The following is a 23,033-nucleotide window of genomic DNA, read 5'->3' on the forward strand; positions in this document are numbered from 1 at the left end:
GATAGTGTTCCACATTATAAATGACGAGCAAAATGCTAATTGTGTGAGTGTGAATTCATGAATTACATACATGCATTCATGAATTGTTGATGTATATTGGATATTCCAATAAAGACGGATATCGGATTATATTTATCCGATAAAGACGAATATTAGAGGTGAGATACTCTAATAAAGACGATGGTACCACATGCATTAGATATGTTTAGGGGACATAGCATGAAGATTGTGGCATTAGATTGCATTAGGATATGTGTACATTATTTGATATTTGATATGTGACACATATGTTTGCATTTATGTGATAATTGTTATGTGACACATATTTTGCTAAGTGTGCTTATTGATATTCGATGAAGTGATGTTTGATTATAATGATCTAGAACTTATAATTGAATGATAGATGATGATGTATATGTATAATGTATGATTATGCATGAGTTAGAATATGCATGATTAATGATGAAGTGTTTAAGTACCATTTACTTACACTTGTATATTTTGAGTATGTTATCTAACTCTCTTTTATGTGTTATGTGCTAGACCGTTGGGGGTCCAGATTCACAGGTTTTGTGGTTATCGATGTCGAGTCGTCGGTGAAGCTCTGCTCTGATTGTGACACGGGAAATGGTTGTATTTAGTATATAGAGTCTTCATGACTATTTGTATTTACTTTGGAAAATGTATCTTTATAAAGATTTATTTTGTATAAAGCATTTTTACTAATTAACTACATTAGTATTATTTTGATTGAAGAATGTAATGCTCGAACCATGACTTTTATAATAATAAACTTTGATTTTCCGCCGCGTATTTTGAAAAAGATTTATCATGGTAGAATTTTATTAAATAATGGGTTTGAGTGTTACATATGCTAGAATAATGTCAATGTCAAAAGCATGCATTGGTTCCATTTGCATGAACATCAGCAATATTAAAATTTCATTTGCAACATCAAGAAACACATTATAACAAACTAACTACACAACCAGTGCAAAAATCCACTCACATAAGTCTATTTTTACCGAAGAGGGATTGGACAATCCTCTTGATTTCAAAAAACATGAGAGAACTAACAAATACCAACAATTCAATTGTGATGATTCATTTTTATCAACATCAGAATTGTTTCTATGAGCAATAGTTGCAAAACAACACTCTCTAATTGGTCTAGCACTAAACTGGTTATACAAACATTGAATTGGAGTATTACAACTAGGCTGAAACCATTGGTATTGCCTCATGGTTTTAGGTAGAGATGATTAGATTAAGACAAAAGGTTATTGCAGTTTCCTGAAAAAGAACCAATAATGCTTTAGATCATAGCAGACACAGTTTTGCTTTTTGTGGAATATTATAATACTGTTTCTCTACGAGGATTGGATTGGATTGACTTCAACAGTGAGTGATAGAGAGACTCAATTAACACAACTTCAATTCAACAACCAAATATATTCAAGTGGTCCTCTTCAACATTCAAATATTCATTTCATTATTTACAACATTCATATGCAGAGAACACAATTGTGATTCAAAATCAATTTAGGGTTTCATTTTGCAATTATTCAATTCCTAAATTATTCAATTCAACATAATCTTCTTCTGTCAATGTGAAATCTATGGTGATGAATGATGAAATCAAAATTCAATTTAGTTTAACCTAATTCTCAAAATCAGAATCAAAATCAATGGTGATGAATGATAAAACCTAATTCTCAAATCAAAACAACATTCAGTTCAGACAAAATCAAAATGAATATCAAAATCAGAAGAAGCTTACTCTAGTACTACAATGAACAGACAGAATCGTCGAACAATGCAGATAGAGAACGAATAAGACGACGGAGAAAACGGAGAAGACGATGGAGAGAACGAAGAAGACGACAGAGAAGAAGCTTTGAAACGGAGAAGACGACGGAGAAGAAGCTTTGAAACGGCGACGGCGTAGACGAGCGATTTCGTGGCTGTGTGATCTAAGTGTGATCGTGTGTGACAAGGCTCACAGTGTCACACATTCAGATCGTAACATGTGGCAAAACAATTCCATGATCAAATGACTATAATTGACTTATGCACTGTGCATAAAAACAGTCTTATGCACATTAACTTTTGCCGAGTGAGAGTTACTTCTAATTTGGTTTGCTTAAATTATTATTATTATTATTTTTTTTAAAACAAAAGTGTCAAAAGACCCGGTTTAATCTTAACTCGTATATTGAATGAAATGTTGAAAAAAGACCGAAACTGAACTCAAAAACATTGCACTAAACAACCATGAATCCACCACCACCACCACCACCAACCTCCTCCGACCACCTGAACACAACACTCTCATCCCTCACCAACCTCCTCACTTTCTCAACTCAAATCCTCTCAATCACCACCCAACCCCAAACCCTAACCACCAATTTCATCCCCTGCCCTTTCAATCCCAACCACCTCATGCCCCCATCTTCCCTTTTCCTCCACCACCTCCGCTGCCCATCCTCCCCTAACCCCCTTCCCCACCTCAACCACCTCCTCACCTCTCTCTCTTACCCTAAAACCCTCCAAAACCCTAACTCCATTCACCTCTCTTCTTACTTTGATTTCACTTCCAATTTTTTCTACAACGATTGCCCTGGCGTCGTTACTTTCTCCGACGCAACCTCCGTCGCTAATTCCGCAACTTTTCATCTCCCTGATTTTCTATCAATAGAATGTTCAGACAACAATACCACACTCAATCATAATCCCAAACCTTCCCCCATTGTTCCTTCTGAGTATTTTTACATTTCACGTGAAATTGAATCATGGAACAATTTTCCTATTACGTTTTCGAACTCTGTTTTTCGTGCAATCCTAGGTATTGGAATTGCGAAAGAGAGTGAAATGGCGAACTGGTTGTTATCGAATTCGCCTCAATTTGGTGTTGTAATTGATACTTCTATGCAGTGTCATATTTTTTTGCTGTTTTGTTTGTGTTTTAAGGCAATTCTTAGAGATGTTTCTGTTTTGAATAATGCTTTAGTATGGTTAGAATCTCAGGTTTCGATTTTGTATGGTGTTAATGGGAAATTGTTTGTTCTTAATTTTGTGAAAAAATGTATTCTTGTTGGTGCTTCGGTTCTGTTATTGTTTCCTTTAGAGAATGAGGTTGGTGATTCTGTTGATTCAAAGAAAGAGAAGAATAATACCACAGATTGTATTCGGGAGAAGAAGATTTTAATGCCGCAAGTTGTAGCGGGTGTTGCGGCGTTGCATGAACGAGCATTGCTTGAACGTAAATTTAAGGGATTTTGGTTTCCGCATCCATCAAATAACTATCAGCTGTATGTATTTTCTGTTATATTCTGTATCATTTTGCCACATGAATGAATACTTGTTTGGTGAATTTGAAACTTGTGGATATCATGAGGTTAGTATGAATTATGGCGATTTGATTATATAGGAAAGCTGAGCATTGTTATTTATCTGACAAAGCTAACGAAGAGCGGAATAAGCGTGTTGATTATAGACCTATAATTGAGTATGATTGGGTTCATCGGCAGCATTCACATAACCAGGTACTTATAAATTATAATCTGGTTTATATAGTTTTGGGAAACAATTTTCCATTTTGTGTTTTTCTAAATTGTTTTATTTGTCTAATTAGGGATCTGGATTCACTACGTTCAATAGATTAGAGTCGTCTAATAGATTAGACGGAGGTGTCGACATATAAGTTGTATGATTTTCATCCAAAGGCTTCTATTTGTTTTTTTTTGAACAAGAAAAGGCTTCTATTTGTTAACTGCGGTGATTTATTTATTTTAATTGTAGTAAACCCAGATCTGTCTAACTAGATGCGTTTTGACTTTTTTAGTCACATTTATAACACTGAAATACGTAGCAGATGACTAATAAGTAATTAGGGAACACTAAAATACGTAGCAGATGACTAATAAGTAATTAGGGAGTTAGTATGCTTAAATGTACTGTTAGGGTTATAAAATCAGCATTACATCCGCTTCCCTGCCACAATCCCGGTTGCTAGTCGCCATCATCAAATGGGTTCGCTATTCGCTAAGTCTAGTATAGCGGCTGCTCCCACCATGACCCCAATTACGACAACATCAAAAGGATGGCTAAATCCAATCCTAATTGTTTTCATTAGTGACAAGTTCTGTATGAGAAATTGTTAATAGAATGGTAGCAGTTAACTCAAAATTTGTACCCAAGTTCATATTATCTAAGGCATCACATTCACGGGAGTAAATATACCATTTTCTTTTGTTTTACCTACAACTGACGTATTTTCAATCTGTTTTCAATTATAGGGAACACAAAAAGAGAAGACACGAGAGGAGTTACTAGCTGAAGAAAGGGATTATAAACGTCGAAGAATGTCTTATCGTGGCAAGAAGAGAAATCAATCAACTATACAGGTTAGACTTACTGGACGGTTATTGAATTTTTCTGCTTCTATCATTGAATCAATCTCCCTCTGTCTAATAAAAAGTGTCTTATTTGCGATATTTCTATGTCTCAAAATAATTATCACTTTAGAATACCAATGAAGCATTAATTATTTTTACCCCACTAGTATGCCCTTATATATTTCAACTCATCTAACTATTTCACTAACTACAATCAATAAGGGTGTTTTAGTAAATGTAATCTATTTTATCATTAAAATTAGTACAACTAATAATTTTCTTAAGAATCGCACACAGCCCAAATAGGATAATTTTTATGAGATGGAGGGAATAGTAATTTTAAGTACTGAATCATGGTTCTGTTCTGTTTTCTAATTGTTCGTTGTCTCTATTGAAGCTGAATAATCATGACATCTTTTAATTATCATGTAGTTATTCCAGTTGGTATCAGTACTATATCAGATTCGGTGGGAAGGAGATTTTTGTTTGGATTGTTTGTCTTTAGCAATATTTCAGAATAAATTATTCAGAGGAATTTTGACTATTTTCTTTAACGTCTTGCATTTTAATGATTTTTTGCTTAATTCTAAACTCTGAAGGTGATGAGGGATCTGATAACGGAATACATGGAGGAAATCAATCTGGCTGCAGGTGTAAAGAGCCCCGTCAGTGTTTCTGAAGACAATAAAATGCCTCCTCCTAAACTTCCTTCTAGTCACGCCATTCCCATGGAAGCCGATAATTCAGGAAAAGCTAGTCATGACTCACCTGCAGTGACAATCAGTAACCCAGGTTATCATGAGCAACAATCTCACACAAATTATTCTGACAAAAGCGAAGCTGTACATGATGCTACTTCTAGAGATTATGAACAACATAAACAAGGACATCACAAGAGCCACCATTACAGAGAAGATCAACGGAGTGCTGATCAAGGAAATCATAGGAGTCGTACTTCAACAAGCCCTGAAAGACATAGAAATCGTGCTTCAACAAGCTCTGAAAGACATAGAAGTCATAGTCGATCACATGATCGTAGAGTTCATCATAAGAAACAAGATTACTCAAATGAAAACAAGTACAATAACTCGTCAAGAACCAAGGATAGGGACCAAAATGTATTTTCAGAGCGCTATGATCCTTCGGAGTATCATGATGTTAGGGAGCATGATAGCTCCCCTGATGACAAATATATCAAGCCAGATAAATTTTATCCTAAGGAACTTAATTAGCTATGCTAGCCAAAACTATGAAGGCATTACATATGCAGTGGGTAAGTTTTGCTTGCCATTCCTATTTAGAAGTTGAATATAAATTTAAATATGAAACTCTACTTTAACGTAGTTTATTTGCATTATTTTGCAGTATTAACATATCAAGCTTTGGCGATTTTAGCAATGTATCCTCTTTTGTATCCTTAACTGTGAAATAGTATCTTTGAAGCATTCCTTGGAGTGATTTTACTGTCCATATTATCACTATGTCTTTATTTTTCCTCTCAAGTTAAATGCAACAAAATGCAATTATGTCAACCACAATAAAAATTCTCATTGTGTTAGTGACAAATTTTGTTACTTTTTAGTTTAATTACATGGTATATGTGTCGCTAGAAGAAATGAAATAAGATGTTAATGTTCTAATTTGGATATTGAATTATTTGATTACCAAAATGCAATTTTATAGGATCCTATGTCTTTAGTAGCTTTAGGTATTGAGGTGAAACAACTTCAGAGAATTTTTTGTCTCAATATACATATAGAGTGATTTGATTTGAATTCTTTTAAATTGCTATTATTTTCTTGTCATCTACTTCCCTGTTGTGCTCACTTCTCTCCCAATCACTTGCTGCTTACCTTGGCTTAGAATATGTGAAGGCTAGCCAAGCATTGTCATTATTCAACTATTTATATTATATATTGCAAGAAAATTTGTTAAATACTTCAGCATTATATGAAATCAAAATGCCTTTGACGGCTAACTTGTTTTGCTTTATTTCATTCAGGTTGAAAAAAAACAGAACATTTCAATATCTACCTGAATTCCCTCTATTCTTTTTTCTTTTTATTTTGCTGTTTCTGAGTGACACATCAATTGACTTCTCTTTGTTTCAACATTGTTTAGTAGTAGAGAGACTCAGCCGCGATGGAGTGATTACAAGCTCAGGTAAGTAAACCCCTGTAAATAATGTTTGTATGCATAGAAATTAGGGGATACCAATACAATGACAGGGTAGTTTGGTATCTGCGGGAGGGAAGATAACTTTGGACATGTCTAAATTTAAGTGCTGCTTACATCTGTTAAAAATATCTAATACGTTTGTTCTCTGGCTGTCTTTATTCAGGACTGCAGATGTAACCATGATAACTGTGGAGGCCGGGGCTCAGCGGGAGACAATACCAAACAATTTATTTTGGAAGAGAAGTGGTCTCAGTTCTTGCTTTGCACAAGGGCCAAGTGGTCGTATGTCATAAGATGGATTGTGAACTGCCTCTTCCCATTTTTGAGAACTTAACTTTATTTTGAAAGAATGTCCACAGGTTCTCTTGATTGGTTTTATAGGGTACTTTGAATGATATACCAGAATGCTGTACAACTTAAAGGGGAATTATCACAGTTTAGCCCCAAGTATGCAATTGGATTAGACTAATGTGGGGAAAGAACAAGTTACCCTGAATGTTTCCTCTGATAGCTATTTTTCGTTTTGAAAGTAGCGTAAGATTAATTTGTCAGAATATGGTTATCGTGCTACATTCGTTATGCATTTCATTATTAGAATGAGTTTTGTAGTTCATGAAGTCCGAGTGAGTTTTGATTCTGCTTGCGTTTGGTTTGGCAATGCGGGGTAGCAACAATATTCCAAAATTTATATAGTACCTTCATGTCAAAAGTTTTCACCTTGATTCACCCAGACTAGTTTATTTCTTTTATCCAAAATGAATTAGGGGCATGAAATCTAAAGGGTGGCTTTATTATACTCAAAAGTTACATTTCTACGAGAACAAATTGTAGTTAATCAGATGATTTGCAAAAAAATATGAAAGATTTAACAAAAAATAGAACATTAGGTGATTGGATAATGGATTAATCATTTACTTAACTACTAACTGTATTATTTTACTTCAAGTTTCTCAACAAATTTGCAAAAGGACACATTGGGAAGTTGAGAATGCTTTTCTTTTGAGAATTAGAGACGATTTTTAATTCCATATTGGTGGCTAATATGTAGATAAGTATTCAATAGGCATAAATTCTACATTTTTTTTTTGGTCAAGAAAAAAAAAATTCTACAATTTATTTTGGTTATTTTTCATTGTTCTTCCCTGACGCATGCATAATAGATGATTGACTGTGTGTTGTATACGCTCTTCTATATTTATATAGTTTCACTTAAACAACCTCTTCAATTCAACAGTTAGTACTATGGAGCATGAACACAAACTCAGACACCGACACTTTGACACCAATAATAATTTGAAAAATAACATAATTCAATGTAATTAATCATAAGCGTTAGAGTTGAACACTGTAGCATGTCTGACACCGAGACATGCTTAATCCAAAGAGTGTCCGTATTTCATAAAATAATAGTATAATAGCTTATTTGGCTAATAAGTCAACGCGGTTTCCTTGATATGGGAGTGAATGATGCGCTTGAACTTGAATAATGAATAACAAATAAATACTGTGTATAGTACATTGTATGACACACACACAAAGACACAATAGTGAAGTGGGTCGGTGGCTTTATTTTCAAGTGGGCCTCTAAACTATTTACTTATCTAACATCATACCATGCATGCCAATTGCCAAGTCATTCTATTTCTGTTATCAAGATTCATTTTTTAACTGTCAAATCTTTTTCTTGTGTACCAAGATTTGACATCTAAGTCTAGTTGCAAGAAATTCTTGTTTCGCAATGGCCAACAATGAAGAACAAACATATGCGTTGAAGGATAAATTGAAGGAACTTGTTAATACTATTGTGGAAAATGATGACTTTACTGTGCATGCTGCTGATGAAGCTATCACTGCTCTTTCTATTCTCCGAGATATGAAATGTAGTGTTTCTTTCTCGCGTAAACTGGATCGTTTATCTGTTTCTGTTCCTCCACAGTTTCGATGTCCTATCTCAGGTCATGTTATGACTGATCCTGTTATCTTGGCTAATGGACAGGTACTTTGTTCTTTCTCTTTCACTAATATAAAGATCATTTCTTGAATGATTTTTTTTTAATTTTATTTTGATGGATCATTGTGTTCTATTAGGTGACTGTATAGTTTTCTCTGGCTGCATGTTTAGTTTTATTTTTTGGGGGATTTTGTAGTGTTACTTGTTTCTCAAGCATCATAAAACCTTGAGGGTTAGATGTTATGATGATTCCAAGGTTTTAAATCGGGATAGTAGTCACAATCATGCAAAGAATTGTGGGTTTTAGAGGGTTAGTTATTATGATGATTCCAAGGTTTTAAAATCGTGGTAGTAGTCGCAATCATGCAGAGATTTGTTGGTAAATTAAGATGACTGATGCAACCTCAATTGCAGTTGCATTGTGGTTGCAGATACATCGAAAATTATGATGTCGCGGTTCAGATTTCGGTGCGGACTTTTGAAAAATAAAATATGATGGGGTGTCAATTAATTTCCACTTGGTTGTTTTTTTTGGGCGGATTTTGAAGTGGTAATTTTTGTAGATTGAGAATTAGTTATAATGATTCCAAGGTTTTAAGTCACAGTACAGTCACGATCCTCCTGAGAATTGCAGGTAAATGTGACTAATGTGCCCTCAATTGCAGCCGCGTTGTGGTTGCAGAGACAAAATTATCATGTCATGGTCAATTGTCGAAAGGTTTTCGATTTAGTAGGATTTCAATTTTCAATATGGAAGGATTAAAGGGTTGGGGTGTTACACTGTTATTCAATGCTCATGATTGTTGTATTACTTACTTAATGTATCGGTACTGCAGACTTATGATCGACCATTCATCCAAAGGTGGCTGAATGAAATCCACAAAACTTGCCCTCAAACTCAGAATGTCCTCTCTCACTCCATCCTTTCTCCTAACTATTTGGTACATGACATGATTTCAAGGTGGTGTAAGGAGCATGGAATTGAGCTACCAATGCCTATTGGGGAAATCGACAATGGAGAAGTAAGCGAAGCACACAAATACCGTTTAAGTTCATTACTTCACAAACTGTCATTATCTACACTTGACCAAAAAGAAGCTGCAAGCGAGCTTCGGCTGTTATCGAAGCGAATGCCTTCGTTTCGAACACTCTTTGGTGACTCAGAAGTGATTCAGAAATTACTCACTCCATTTTCACCCGGCATGGCTTGTATTGATCCTGAACTCCAAGAGGATTTGATCACAGCTGTTCTAAATCTCTCAATAGAAGAAAAAAATAAGAGAGTTTTCGCAGAGGATGAAAAGCTTATCGCCTTTATTATCGATTCATTGAAATCAGGAACCATTCAAACCAGAAGCAATGCTGCAGCAGCTGTTTTGTCATTATCAGCACTTGATATCAACAAACACATCATTGGAAAAACCGGTGCTATCAAATATTTGGTCGATCTTTTAGAAAATGGACATCCATCAGCAATGAAAGATGCTGCTTCGGCTATATTCAATCTATGTATTGCACATGAAAATAAAGCGAGGACTGTTCGAGAAGGTGCAATTCAGGTTATTCTCAGCAAGATCATCATGGACCATGTTCTAGTCGACGAGCTTTTGGCCTTATTGGCACTTCTATCTAGCCATTCCAAGGCTATTGAGGCATTGGGAAGTCACGGCGCTGTTCCTTTCTTAATGGATATTTTAAGGGATGACAGTGTTTCGGATCGGAGCAAGGAGAACTGTGTTGCAATATTGTACATAATATTTTTCAACGATAAAACAAAGAGGAAGGAAATTAGAGATGATGAAATAGCCAATGGTACATTGTCTAAGCTTGCCCAATGTGGAACTTCAAGAGCTAAGAGGAAAGCTTGCGGTATTCTCGATAGGCTCAAGATAGCTCAATCCTCAACACTTGTGGGTCTCTTTGCTGTCAATTTTAAATAATTGTGAGAAACTTTCAAGCAAATTCCCATTAAGGGCAAACAATTGTACTCACCACTTTGTAAATGAGTTTCTTGTGTATATTATGTATATTGCATACAATTGTATCATATTTTCTCTTTACAAGAAGCTTTCTACTTAAAACCTTATTCATATTATGATAATGTTGACTAAATTTCATATGAACTATTGAAAGATTTATGCTTCTCCTTGATGGAGGCTAATGATTGATTTTTTATTTGATTCATCAATGTCGCTTGTAGATATCTTCAAGTCGTCGAAATACTCAGAGTCTAGATAAAGAAAATCATGAGAATTATTGATAGTGCAATCGTTGGTTTTAAAATGATATTGTTTGTCTGCGGCAGGCAATGAAAAAGAGTAAGTTCCAAAGGTGGAACTTCTGATATCAGAAGTGCTTGGAGATGTTGCAAAATTTTCATCTAAGATATAAGGAATAGCTTTTTCTATTGGTTTGATTTGGTTCTGACTCTTACTGAAGTTTTCCAATGTCATTGATGTTACTGCTTTAATGATTCTAGGAATTTCATGATCTATGAGTACAACATTGCTGTTAAGCTGTTTTATGCACTGACCAGCTTCCTTCTTTTGGAATCTGCATTTTAGAAAAATTTATAAAGTTAAGTGTTGGCACATTGTTATTCAAATTATTGCCTTCACAAAGTTAAAGTGTAATAGTACCTATCAAGTATCACCCATGTGGCTTTAATTTCTTTGGCTTTTGTGGCTATTGAACCCGCTTCTGCATCAACAATAACCTTCACTTTGTAATGCACCTAGGATGACAAAACAAATAGTTAAAAATTACTGGCTCCGGTCCTTTTTATAAGAGACAGTTCACCTTTTAAGATTCATCGAATAAATTATGTATCTGGTCCATAATAGTGACTAGATCCATTATTTATTCAATGAATATAGAAAGGTGAGTAGAATTTAGCACCTAACGTTAAGCCAGGTCCAAGGCCGGAACAACATATGCAGAGGCCTTAATTCAACTCGAAACAAATAAGTGCGGATCCACTTTTAAAAGAGAAATATTAATACATTAAAACTTGGAAAAATATTAAGTGTGAAATGTACCTGCATGAGATTGTAAATTAAGCATAGCTGCTGCATCTTATGGACATATTCATAAATTGTTTGTTTAAGGATATCCCTTTTACATTGATCAACTTCATGAGAAGAGCTTTCTTTTTTGTGCTTCTCACCGCCTGTCATCGCGTAGCATCACACGTTCAATTGAAAGTTAAAATAAGGATATGAAAACTAATACTCGTGGAATGGTGAAAAGTGAAAACCTACAAGAAAGAAAACAACATGGTAGATATTTAAGCCTTTGATATAAATTTGGCCTAGGAAGTACAACAAGCAGTATTAAGAAATCATCAGGCTTGATCACATTTTGTATTGTCCATTCGATTGCATAATCGCTGCTGATTTCTTTACTGACATCAACAACAACTAGTATTACCTCCTGCACCATGGTATATCAGTAAATGCACTATGCTGAGAAATTAGAATTAACTATAGACTATAGTATTATTTTTCTGTCAAAACAAAAAACTATGGTATTATTTCTTTTGTTGAGTACTTTTATAGTATTAAATACTAGTATTTTCTTGGAGCAGAAAATTATGCTGTTTATAATTTAACCAGTGCGATGGTTACATAGAAATTAAATGAGGAAAAAACAAGTTTTAGCCAGAGAGAGACAGAGAGTCATGGTGTTGGGATGACCTTGATGCAAAGGGGTCCTACAAGGTTGAATTGGACAAATAGTTGAAATCAATGTGATTTAACAATTCTTTCAAAATCTGATAAGTTTAAATAGCATCAATTTCCACTTGCAGATGTATATAATACTATTTCCGTCCCAATATATAAGACTCATCCATAAAAGCACAAGAATTAAGAAAAACAGTTTTTGCATTAAATTTGTCACTAATATACATTCTCTTTCCAAAATTACCCTTCAATTATTAAGGGATAGAAATAGTGATTTTGTACTTCTTTTCATTCAATTAGGGGTAGTTTTTTAAAAATTTAATTAATGCACCTTAAACTTTGAAAATGTTCTTATAAAATGGGTCAACAAAATGGAATTGGATTACATGCGGTCAGTCTGCATGAAGTCAGTGGTTCTGAGTCATCTGATTAAGATCAGACGGTTTAAATTTTAAGACATTTTTTATTTTTGTTTAATATAAAATTTTCAGATGACATTTGGACCTTCCGATCGTTCGGCCTAAAAGTTACTGACCGCGTGACTGCACCGATTTTCGACTGCACAGAATCCAGGTCCCACCAAAATCTTACAAAAAGGTCTTATATATTGAGACGGAGGTTGTAACATTGATTGATATCATTTTTGTGTGTATGTGTGGAACATTAATAACATTAGATTTGCCCTACGAAAACTCACAGTTTTATCACTCTAGTCCTTGGACCAAAGGATGATATATTAATCATACATATGAATCCTACAAAACAAAACAATAGATTTAAAATTTTCTGTACGACATTCTGCATATGGTTAAATTGTAAAGCTTCTGCTGCATGATACAGTGCCGAAAATATAAAGCACCATGTCAAAGTATGTGCATGCCTATTCATTCTTCTATCCTTCTGCTACCGTTAATGTCCGAGCAAACACTTCCACTTCCTCTTCTGCTGCTACGATCAGACATACGGCTGCTTGTATATTGGCTTGATGAGGCAGTTCTTTGATATGAAAGCATGCTTTCATCTGCCGAAGATTTTGCACTTAAACCTCTTTTGGAAGATTTCCTACTGCTTTTCTGGCCTTTTTCTTTGCTTGAAGATTTTTTACTGCTCTTCTGGCTTAATTCTTTGATAGAAGATTTTATCGATTTGTTAGTCTTTTGGCTTATATTACCAACAAAGCTTTGCCATATTTTACTGCTTTTGCCACTTGAAGAAGCACTTTCATCTGCTGAATCTTTAGTGCTTGTTTTACTCCTTGATCTTGAGCTGCTTTTTGGGCTTGATTTCTTCGAAGACACATTTTTTTGAGATTGGCTTGAGATATCATTTTCGTTGTTTTTTGAGTAATGGCATTGGGAAGTCACGGCGCTGTGCCTTTCTTAATTAATGGTTATTTTAAGGGATGACAGTGTTTCGGATCGGAGCAAGGAGCTGTGTTGCAATCTTGTACATAATATTTTTCAACGATAAAACAAAGAGGAAGGAAATTAGAGACGATGAAATAGCCAATGGTACATTGTCTAAGCTTGCACAATGTGGAACTTCAAGAACTAAGTGGAAAGCTTGCGGTATTCTCGATAGGCTCAAGATAGCTCAATCCTCAACACTTGAGGGTCTCTTTGGTGTCAAATTTAAATATTAAGGGTGCATTGCATACAATTGTACTCGCCTCTTTGTAAATGAATTTCTTGTGTATATTGCAAACAATTGTATCATATTTTCTCTTTTCCTTTACAAGTAGCTTTCTACTTAAAACATTATTCATATTATGACTATGTTAACTAAATTTCATATGATCCATTGAAAGATTTAAACTTCTCCCTGATGGTGGATAATGATCGAATCCTCATTGAAACACTCGGAGTTTAGATAAAGAAAATCATTAGAATTATTGATAGTGCAATGGTTGGTTTTACAATTATATTGTTTGTCTTTTGCAGGCATTGAGAAAGAGTAAGTTCCAAAAGTGGAACTTCTGATATCAGAAGTGCTTGGAGATGTTGCAAAATTTCCATCCAAGATATAATGTACAGCTTTTTCCATTGGTTTGATTTGGTTCTGACTCTTACTAAAGTAAATTTGGTGGTAATCGATTTTAATATATTAGAAGTAGATAAGTGAAAATGTAAACATAAACCAATAGTAAACAAACAATTAATGCCCACATCCGAATTAACTGCAAACCATTGCAAGTTTTGAAATCATTGACAAACAAAAAGGAAATAACTGAAAACATAATAAAGACCACAATTAACATTGTGTACAATATGCAAGTTACTCAACGAGCGAATAATCTACCTCATATTGTAGATGTCTAAAACACCAATCGAACAATTATCAAAAAAAAAAAAAAAAAACCAATCGAACACGAAGGAACTTTCTTCAGGACGAGTTAGAAGCCTAGTGCATTATTTATCATCCCCTGAACACACACTAACGTCTACGGAGTAAACAGTACTGACATAAACAGAGTTGCTCTCATATCCCCATCTGTTTGGGTTGCTTAGTGCATAACAGCTCTTTTCGCGAGTATAAAATAACGCAGCATCTCCCAAAGTTTTCAGGTTGACATAACTCATTGCTGAGAAGTCTATCTTGTATATATTCCTTATTTTTTTGTAATTAAAATCAACCACTAAAAGTTGCTCATCACAATTAACCAACGTAATCCATGGGAGGAGGCCCGGCTTTGTTGTTACATTGGGAGTACTCTTCAATTTTAGAAATTTAATATATGCAGAATTCAAGCTGAGTACCCCTATGTTGGCCTTGTCGGTGACAACATATATTATATTATGCAAAACAACAAAGTCAAGAACCACCCCTACATTTTCCTCCACTGTCGGATAAGTAACCCAACCACAATTTCGAGATTGATAGACATGCAAAAGTCTAGGACAACCAGTTAAAACCACCAAGACAAATTCCTTGGAGCATTTGCCAAAAGCCAATAAGGCATGGCAAACCTTTACTAACTTCAAAGGTTGAGGTATTGATTACCTTGGTTATTCTTGTAAATGGATGATTAGCACAATTGAATTATTGTTCTGCATCTCCAACATGATAAAATATCCGCTAGAAGACGTACAATATTGAAACTCAAAGTAGTACTTCCCATCCATCATCTTCCACCAATAAACTTTGTGGTCGGGTAAGCTTCCAAAGGAATATGCTTTCTTAGTATAATAAAACCTTTGATAAGTAACGGTGCTTGGGATGCGAGTAAATTTCTCCAGTAAATTTTATGAGAAACACTCCAACTCTTGCACACACCAGAAAAATGAAAGAGGTCGTCAAAATCAAGTTTACCGGTCCTCTCGGGCGGAGATGTGATTTGATGTTCAGCTGGCAGGCAGGCAGGCTCCTTCTGAATCATCGCTGTTTCGGGGGATCTCCATCTTCATTGAGACAATGATTCAGTTTAACTAATAACTCCAATTCAGAATAAAACCAAGTACAGTATAAAAAAGATTAGATCTTTATTTTGTTTTGTGTGTTATTTTTTTTTTTTTCACCACCAGTTTAATCTAGCTCGGGTAAGTTCTGACATCAAGTGGTTCTAACCTCCTCCGATCGCAGTTGCGGGGATCAAATCCTGGTCCACCCTACCAATTTTGTGTGTTCTTTTGTTCAAAGTTATATTTTTTTTTTTGTAAGGGTTTTGAATAAATATATTTCAAATAGTGAGGAACAAGAAAACGAGCCTTTAACCCTATTTCAGATATTGTATAATAAATCTTTTTTATTTTATTATCAAATCAACTTGATTGTTCAAAATAATAATAATAAATAAGCTTTTATTAATTTATAAGTTTTTGCCAAGAAATCTTCACAAGTTTATGAATAATAAATCAAAGCTTATTTATTTACATAAGCTCAAAAATAAATTAATCGAAATGGGGAGGCTTATGAATGAAAACATGCGTGAATGAAAACATACCTTGAAGTTTAATGATTGATTTGTGATTCAACTCATCAATATCGCTGCCAGAGATCTTCGAATCCTCATCGAAATACTCAGAGTCTAGATAAAGAAAATCATGAGAATTATTGATAGTGCAATCGTTGGTTTTAAAATGATATTGTTTGTCTGTTGCAGGCAATGAGAAAGAGTAAGTTCGAAAAGTGGAACTTCTGATATCAGAAGTGCTTGGACATGTTGAAAAATTTTCATCTAAGATATAAAGAATTGCTTTTTCTGTTGTTTTGATTTGGTTCTGACTGTGACTCTTACTGAAGTTTTCCAATGTCATTGATGTTACTGCTTTAATGATTCTAGGAATTTCATGATCTATGAGTACAACATTGCTGTTAAGCTGTTTTATGCACTGACCAGCTTCCTTCTTTTGGAATCTGCTTTTTAGAAAAATTTATAAAGTTAAGTGTTTGCACATTGTTATTCAAATTATAGCCATGATGCTATAATAGGTTAAAATATAATAGTACCTATCAAGTATCACCCATGTGGCTTTAATTTCTTTGGCTTTTGTGGCTATTGAACCCACTTCTGCATCAACAATAACTTTCACTTTGTAATGCACATAGGATGACAAGACAAAAAGTAAAAAATTACTCCCTCTAGTACTTTTTATAATAGGTAGTTCACCTTTTAAGATTTATTGAAGAAATTATGTATCTGGTCCATAATAGTGACTAGATCCATTATTATTCAATGAATATAGAAAGGTGAGTAGAATTTAGAACCTAACGTTAAGCCAGGTCCAAGGTCGGACCAACGTATGTAGAGGCCTAAATTCAACTCCAAACAAATAAGTGTGGATCCACTTTTAAAAGAGATATATTAATACATTAAAACTTGGAAAAATATTAAGTGTGAAATCTACCTGCATGAGATTGTAAGCTAAGCATAGCTGCTGCATCTTATGTCACCGCGTTAGAAATGAACATCACACGGTCAATTAAAAGCTAAAATAAGGATCTGAAAACTAATACTTATGTTATGGAATGATGAAAAGTGAAAACCTACAAGCAAGAATACAACATGGTAGAGATTCAAGCCTTTGGTATAAATTTGGCCTTGGAATTAAGAAATCATCAGGCTTGGTAACATTTTGTATTGTCCATTCGATTGCATAATCGCTGCTGATTTCTTTACATTCATCAACAACAACTAGTATTACCTCCTGCACCATTCTGGTGTATCAGAAAATGCACTATGCTGAGAAATTAGAATTAACTATGGTATTATTTTTCTGTCAGAAAATAAAAAAAACTACTCTATGGTATTATTTCTTTTGTTGAATACCTATATAGTATTAAATACTAGTATTTTCTTGGAGCAGAAAATTATGTTGTTTATAATTTAACCAGTACTTATGTTACATAGAAATTGAATGAGGAAAAAACAAGTTTTAGCCAGAGAGAGACAGAGAGTCATGTTGTTAGGACTTAGGATAGCCTTGATGCAAAGGGGTCCTACAAGATAGAATTGGACAAATAGTTTTTTTTTTTTGAAAACTTGGTATCCGGCCTTAGGACCGACTAATCCAAGGGGACCAATCCCACCGCCCACTTGCGGGGGCCCCATTTAAAGCCAGAGTTTTTTTTTTGCTCTGTATGGACTTAGCCCACCGAAATTGGCACCAGTGGGAATCGAACCTGAGACCTTGAGAGGAGCATACTCCAAGGGCCCAAGCCAACACCACTCGACCAACCCCAAGTGGGTTAATTGGACAAATAGTTTAAATCAATGTGTTTAACAATTCTTTCAAAATCTGATTTGTTTAGAAGCATCAATTGCCACTTGCATATGTATAATATTAATAACATTGATTGATGTCATTTTTGTGTGTATGTGTGGAACATTAATAATAACATTAGATTTGTCATATAGTAATATACAAGAAAAATGTTAGTTAGTTTACAAAATTAATATGTATTTATTAAAACATGTAGCATACATTAGAGTACTGGTTAACATGACCAGCAATGCAAAACAAGAGGGACCATTCTTCCAATAACAACAACATTTGCCCTACGAAAACTCACAGTTTTTTCACTCTAGCCCTTGAACCAAAGGTTGATAAATTAATCATACATATGAATCCTACAAAACAAAACAATAGATTTAAAATTTTCTGTAGGACATTCTGCATATGGTTAAATTGTAAAGCTTCTGCTGTATGATACAGTGCCGAAAATATAAAGCACCATGTCAAAGTATGTGCATGCCTATTCTTCAACATTACAAGTAGCAACCACTTCACACTTCCCTCGTCTCCGATCTTATTCACTGTTTTCTTCTATCCTTCTGCTACCGTTAATGTCCGAGCAAACGCTTCCACTTCCTCTGCTGCTGCTACGATCAGACATACCGCTGCTTGTTGTATATTGGCTTGATCTTTGAGAAGAAAGCATGCTTTCATCTCCCGAAGATTTTGCACTTAAACCTCTTTTGGAAGATTTCCTACTGCTTTTCTGGCCTTTTTCTTTGCTTGAAGATTTTTTACTGCTCTTCTGACTTAATTCTTTGATAGAAGATTTTATCGATTTGTTAGTCTTTTGGCTTATATTACCAACAAAGCTTTGCCATTTTTTACTGCTTTTTCCACTTGAAGAAGCACTTTCATCTGCTGAATCTTTACTGCTTGTTTTACTCCTTGATCTCGAGCTGCTTTTTCGGCTTGATTTCTTCGAAGACACCTTTTTTTGAGATTGGCTTGAGATATTATTTTCGTTGTTTTTGGAACTTGCTGCATCATCTGAACTTTCTCCTTCTGATTCACTTCCAGTCTCACTATCGTATTCGCTTTCAGTAGCAACACTATGCTTAGAGACAGAGGTAGCAGTGGGGCGCAAGGGTGGTGGAATAGGTTCTGCTGGAACTGTCGAAAGAAAACTCAGAGCGGTTACAACGTCACTGATCCAAGGACGAGCTTCTGGTTCCTCTTGTAAGCACATTGCTACTATTGCAACAGCCTGGTTGAGATCCTTTTCTGGAAAATGTTTATTCAGAAGTGGATCTGCCATTTCTGGATATTTTTTCGGGTCCCTGAATAAGGGTTGTGCCTGCAAAATCACAGAACAAAAAATAATACCGAGTCACATTACATCAACATAGCTCAGAAATGATATTTTGACGAAAAATTTGACAACGACTTAGATACTTAATTGATCTTTAAACAAGGCAGATGCATACTGACTTGTTGCCCAAGCAACTAACTATCGTTTGATTGCTTAAAGTTATCAGTCTTATTCGATTCAAGTTAGTCCAAAAAGAAATAATATAATTCGGTTAAGCATAAAACACAATATCTATTATCAATTAGATTGGTAAATTTTACCCATGAAACTAGATTTTGCTCTTCGTTAGATCTTGTGGTGTCAATGGCACGTCGACCAGTGATAAGTTCAAGCATGACAACTCCGAAACTGTATACGTCTGATTTCAAGGAGAATTGACCGGTTGTTGTATATTCAGGAGCACAATAACCATATGTACCCATAACTCGTGGAGGTGCATGGTTCATCTTGTCTCCACTACAAAGTTTTGCCATTCCGAAATCATATAGTTTTACATTAAGATCACCATCCAATAAGATGTTAGCTGCTTTCAAGTCACGGTATATAATTGAGGGCTTGGCGCTGTCATGCAAGTATTCTATTCCTTTCGATGCACCTGCTGCTACTTTCATTCTTTCATACCAATTTAATGGTGGTTCATTCTTTTTATTCTCTGCCACATTAAACACACAAGGGCTATATGAATAATTTCATATTGAAATAGAAAAAAAGGACACGTTCTTATCAAAACTAAGATATGACAAGGAAAAGATTAATGGTTGTAAAGCCACAAGTAGTCCTAATTAATTGTAGTCTCCAACGGCAATTGCTGTTGCAATATAATGGTTGTAAAGGTCTTCTTAACAGCATCACAACTGAAATTATGGCCACATTTACAACCATGTAAGCGCGACTGCAGTTTGCAACCACAATTTAGAACCATGTCACCCGCCCTTTTCATACCCCCACCAAGCGGAGCCTCTTGCAGGCTAGTAGGTTCTAAAATAGGACGAACAAGTTTTAGTCGGTATATCTGATTTCACCATAGATAAAGCGCGATAACCACTTGCCTCGAAAGCATTTGTTACCATGAAGATGATCTTTTATGCAATATTAATATACATACATATATGTTAAAATAATCAAATTAGACTTAAAAATTGATCGAAGATTACCAAGCAGACGTTCTTCAAGATTAGTGGCAGGAAAGTATTCATAAACCAAAAGACGTTGATCGCCATCAGCACAATAACCAATGAGATTGACAAGATTCTCATGGTGAGCAAGACTCAGCAGAGAAATTTCAGATAGAAAATCCTTGCTGTTTTCCATCGCATGTCTGTCGAGTTGCTTCACGGCCACAACCTGATAATGATTTGAAACAAAACAAAATGAATCAAAAACATAACATAAACAAACAAGAATAAGAATAAAGATAAATCAATGAAAGCTTTATAACCTGTCCAGTTGCAGGAATAACCCCTTTGTAAACTCTTCCAAATCCTCCTTCACCAAGGAGACATTCCTGTCGAAAATTCTTCGTTGCTGTTGCAAGCTCACGAAAAGTGTAATTATGCGCATTAATGTTATTTGGGTCTCCTTGGATTTGCTCATCCCCCCTTTGTTTCTTCATATCTGCACGCATGTCAACAAAATCACAACAATAGTAAAAAACCATCCCATAATAAAAATAAAAATAAAAACCGTTGCATATAGGAAATATCTTAAATAAAATTCTGCAAACGCAATCTAGACTACAACATCAAAGTTTTTTATGTCTATATGACCGCAACATGATGCATGGTCACGTAAATTGTATTTAACCATAATTCTCTACATTATCAAATATTGTGACATGACCAGAACCGCAATTTAAAACCATGCATGCATATATATAACGAGCCACATAATTAATTAATTAATTACCAGAAGTGGCCTCCTGTTGTGTGGGAGAATCATTTTCTTTCATGCTGTCACTCTTCTTATTTTTTTGAGGGCCACAACACGGAAAGCAGTTCATGCTTTCCAAATCCACAATATGTTAGAAAAATAAAAAAACAATTTCTCCAACAAAAGGCTTATAATTTATACAATTTCTCCAACAAAAGATTAAATTTTCTGAACAATTAATGTTGTTATTGTCACCAACAATAAAACAATGTGACAAAGATTAAGGTCACAAAGGGACGAAGGGTCCCTCAAATTATTTGCATTAATTAAATGAAGGACCCTCCAGAGGAGGGGAGCAGAGGCAGCAGGAGTGGCAAAGAGATTAACAGGGAAATATGAAAACAGGTTATTGAAGGATTAGCCATGGTTGATGACAATGGAAAAATGGTATTGTTTGTCTCCGAGAGAAAAGGAGGATATATGAGTGGACTTAATTATCAGATGGATAACCAATAATTTTGGGATTAAATTAGGTATTATATGTGTAGTTTTTTTACTTACAAGGCCATTTATAGATTGCATCCAGCCATTTCCTTTCCTTTAATTTGCTTACTTGGTTGGTTAATTGTTTTTTTCCTTTCATACTTGTATCATTTTTTATTTTCTTTTACATTAGTGTATATATTAGGTCACGAGGAGGCAGTCAGATGATCATTTATATTGGACTCGGTACAATTATACAAGTGAGTTAAATATCACATTTTATCCAAAACTTTAAGACATTAGGTTTATAAGTCATTTCACTTATATAAAGTGCTCAACCTCTCTACTTTTTGAAGAAATGTAGGACTTAACTCATCTTACACTTGCACCGCTGTTGCTGCTCTGTTGCACTTGATGAGACACGCTGTCTGACCACCTTTGTCAGGAAGACTTTCAATACAAGGAGCCGAGCAAACTCTCCATCAAACCATCGGCTCTGATACCACTATTGGGTCACTAGGGGGTAGCCTGAAGATCATCCATATTATATTGAGAGCAACCATACAAGTGAATTTCACACCACACTTTTACTCAAAACCGCATTAGATTTATGGATCCTCTCATATTTAACCTCCAATTTCCCAAGCAATGTTGAGAATTAACTCATTGCCACAACAATATGATGATTGCTTATTTTCAATCTAAACTAACATATGTGTAACAATAGGGGCCGAGCCGCCTCTCATAGGCCGGGGAGGGCCATGGCCTGCCCCGATTTTTTTTCTCTTCATTTTTCTTATATATATTTTTATTTATATAATAGTGTGTGTATATATATGAATTTAATGTATATACATCGTCTGTGTAAAGTTATTTTACACATGCATCCAATAATATACTGACACATCATGTATGTTATTTAAAAATATATGATGTGTCACATTCATTAAATGATGTGGCAACGCATCATTGGATGTATGTGTAAAGAATCTTTACACCAACGATACACAACAATTAAACTCTATATATATATTCTACGTTGCATTAATACATCAAATGTGTGAAGTGTTCTCGTGGTTAAGAACTGCATTAATTAATACATATTACATGACAATCGATATGGGAAGAATAATTTTTTAAGGAATGTTTTTCCGCTCAATAACGTTTCAACGAATACAAATTTTTGTAAAATTTAACCTAAATGGTCGATATGATATAACTTTTGATCCAAATTTTTTAAAATTTGTATTCTTTAAAGCGTTATTGAGCGGTGTAATATTACTCAAATTACACCGGTGTAACATTTGAGTAATGTTACACGGCTCAATAACACTTTAACGAATAATTTTTTTACAAAATTCATCGTTGTATTGAAATTTTGGTATAAGTAAACCATTAAATTAGTTCATGTTTCTATAACTCGCTCTC

General features: G+C 34.7%; 3 protein-coding genes and 1 pseudogene across 5 annotated transcripts; 2 read left to right on the forward strand and 2 right to left on the reverse strand.

Annotated features, from left to right (window-relative positions):
- The first annotated feature begins 1,386 nt into the window (after window positions 1-1,386).
- LOC123903194 (U11/U12 small nuclear ribonucleoprotein 48 kDa protein-like) lies at window positions 1,387-7,192 on the forward strand. 3 transcript variants are annotated; one of them, XM_045953118.1, is made up of 6 exons: window positions 1,387-3,311; window positions 3,431-3,545; window positions 4,299-4,406; window positions 4,997-5,670; window positions 5,763-6,560; window positions 6,739-7,192. In XM_045953118.1, exons 1-4 carry the CDS (start codon window positions 2,275-2,277, stop codon window positions 5,627-5,629), a joined length of 1,893 nt encoding a protein of 630 aa, XP_045809074.1. In that variant the 5' UTR covers window positions 1,387-2,274; the 3' UTR covers window positions 5,630-5,670; window positions 5,763-6,560; window positions 6,739-7,192. The 3 variants fall into 3 exon arrangements, with proteins under 3 accessions (XP_045809074.1, XP_045809075.1, XP_045809073.1); XM_045953119.1 differs by having other exon boundaries at window positions 2,180-3,311; window positions 6,519-6,560; XM_045953117.1 differs by having other exon boundaries at window positions 2,180-3,311; window positions 4,997-6,560.
- Window positions 7,193-8,201: 1,009 nt separating this feature from the next.
- LOC123888955 (U-box domain-containing protein 9-like) lies at window positions 8,202-10,466 on the forward strand. The gene is made up of 2 exons (XM_045938124.1): window positions 8,202-8,571; window positions 9,363-10,466. Exons 1-2 carry the CDS (start codon window positions 8,314-8,316, stop codon window positions 10,464-10,466), a joined length of 1,362 nt encoding a protein of 453 aa, XP_045794080.1. The 5' UTR covers window positions 8,202-8,313.
- A 2,627-nt stretch (window positions 10,467-13,093) lies between these two features.
- Window positions 13,094-21,311, reverse strand: LOC123888960 (probable serine/threonine-protein kinase PBL25). The gene is made up of 6 exons (XM_045938135.1): window positions 21,159-21,311; window positions 20,692-20,867; window positions 20,408-20,597; window positions 19,514-19,905; window positions 18,614-19,238; window positions 13,094-13,287 (listed from the first exon to the last, which is right to left on the reverse strand). Exons 1-6 carry the CDS (start codon window positions 21,250-21,252, stop codon window positions 13,094-13,096), a joined length of 1,671 nt encoding a protein of 556 aa, XP_045794091.1. The 5' UTR covers window positions 21,253-21,311.
- Window positions 14,545-16,560, reverse strand: LOC123903195 (annotated as a pseudogene).
- Window positions 21,312-23,033: the final 1,722 nt, after the last annotated feature.

Source organism: Trifolium pratense, linkage group LG1 (assembly GCF_020283565.1).
Source record: "Trifolium pratense cultivar HEN17-A07 linkage group LG1, ARS_RC_1.1, whole genome shotgun sequence".
Lineage (NCBI taxonomy): Eukaryota > Viridiplantae > Streptophyta > Magnoliopsida > Fabales > Fabaceae > Trifolium > Trifolium pratense.

Excerpts from the sequence above, each read along its gene's own strand:
- LOC123903194 (XM_045953118.1), top strand. The coding sequence starts at position 2,275 with ATGAATCCACCACCACCACCACCACCAACCTCCTCCGACCACCTGAAC. Across the intron at positions 3,312-3,430 it reads CCATCAAATAACTATCAGCT|GAAAGCTGAGCATTGTTATT; the intron begins GTATGTATTTTC and ends TTGATTATATAG. Across the intron at positions 4,407-4,996 it reads GAAATCAATCAACTATACAG|GTGATGAGGGATCTGATAAC; the intron begins GTTAGACTTACT and ends TAAACTCTGAAG.
- LOC123888955 (XM_045938124.1), top strand. The coding sequence starts at position 8,314 with ATGGCCAACAATGAAGAACAAACATATGCGTTGAAGGATAAATTGAAG. Across the intron at positions 8,572-9,362 it reads TTATCTTGGCTAATGGACAG|ACTTATGATCGACCATTCAT; the intron begins GTACTTTGTTCT and ends TCGGTACTGCAG.
- LOC123888960 (XM_045938135.1), bottom strand. The coding sequence starts at position 21,252 with ATGAACTGCTTTCCGTGTTGTGGCCCTCAAAAAAATAAGAAGAGTGAC. Across the intron at positions 20,598-20,691 it reads TTATTCCTGCAACTGGACAG|GTTGTGGCCGTGAAGCAACT; the intron begins GTTATAAAGCTT and ends AATCATTATCAG. Across the intron at positions 19,239-19,513 it reads AGCAAAATCTAGTTTCATGG|GCACAACCCTTATTCAGGGA; the intron begins GTAAAATTTACC and ends GTGATTTTGCAG.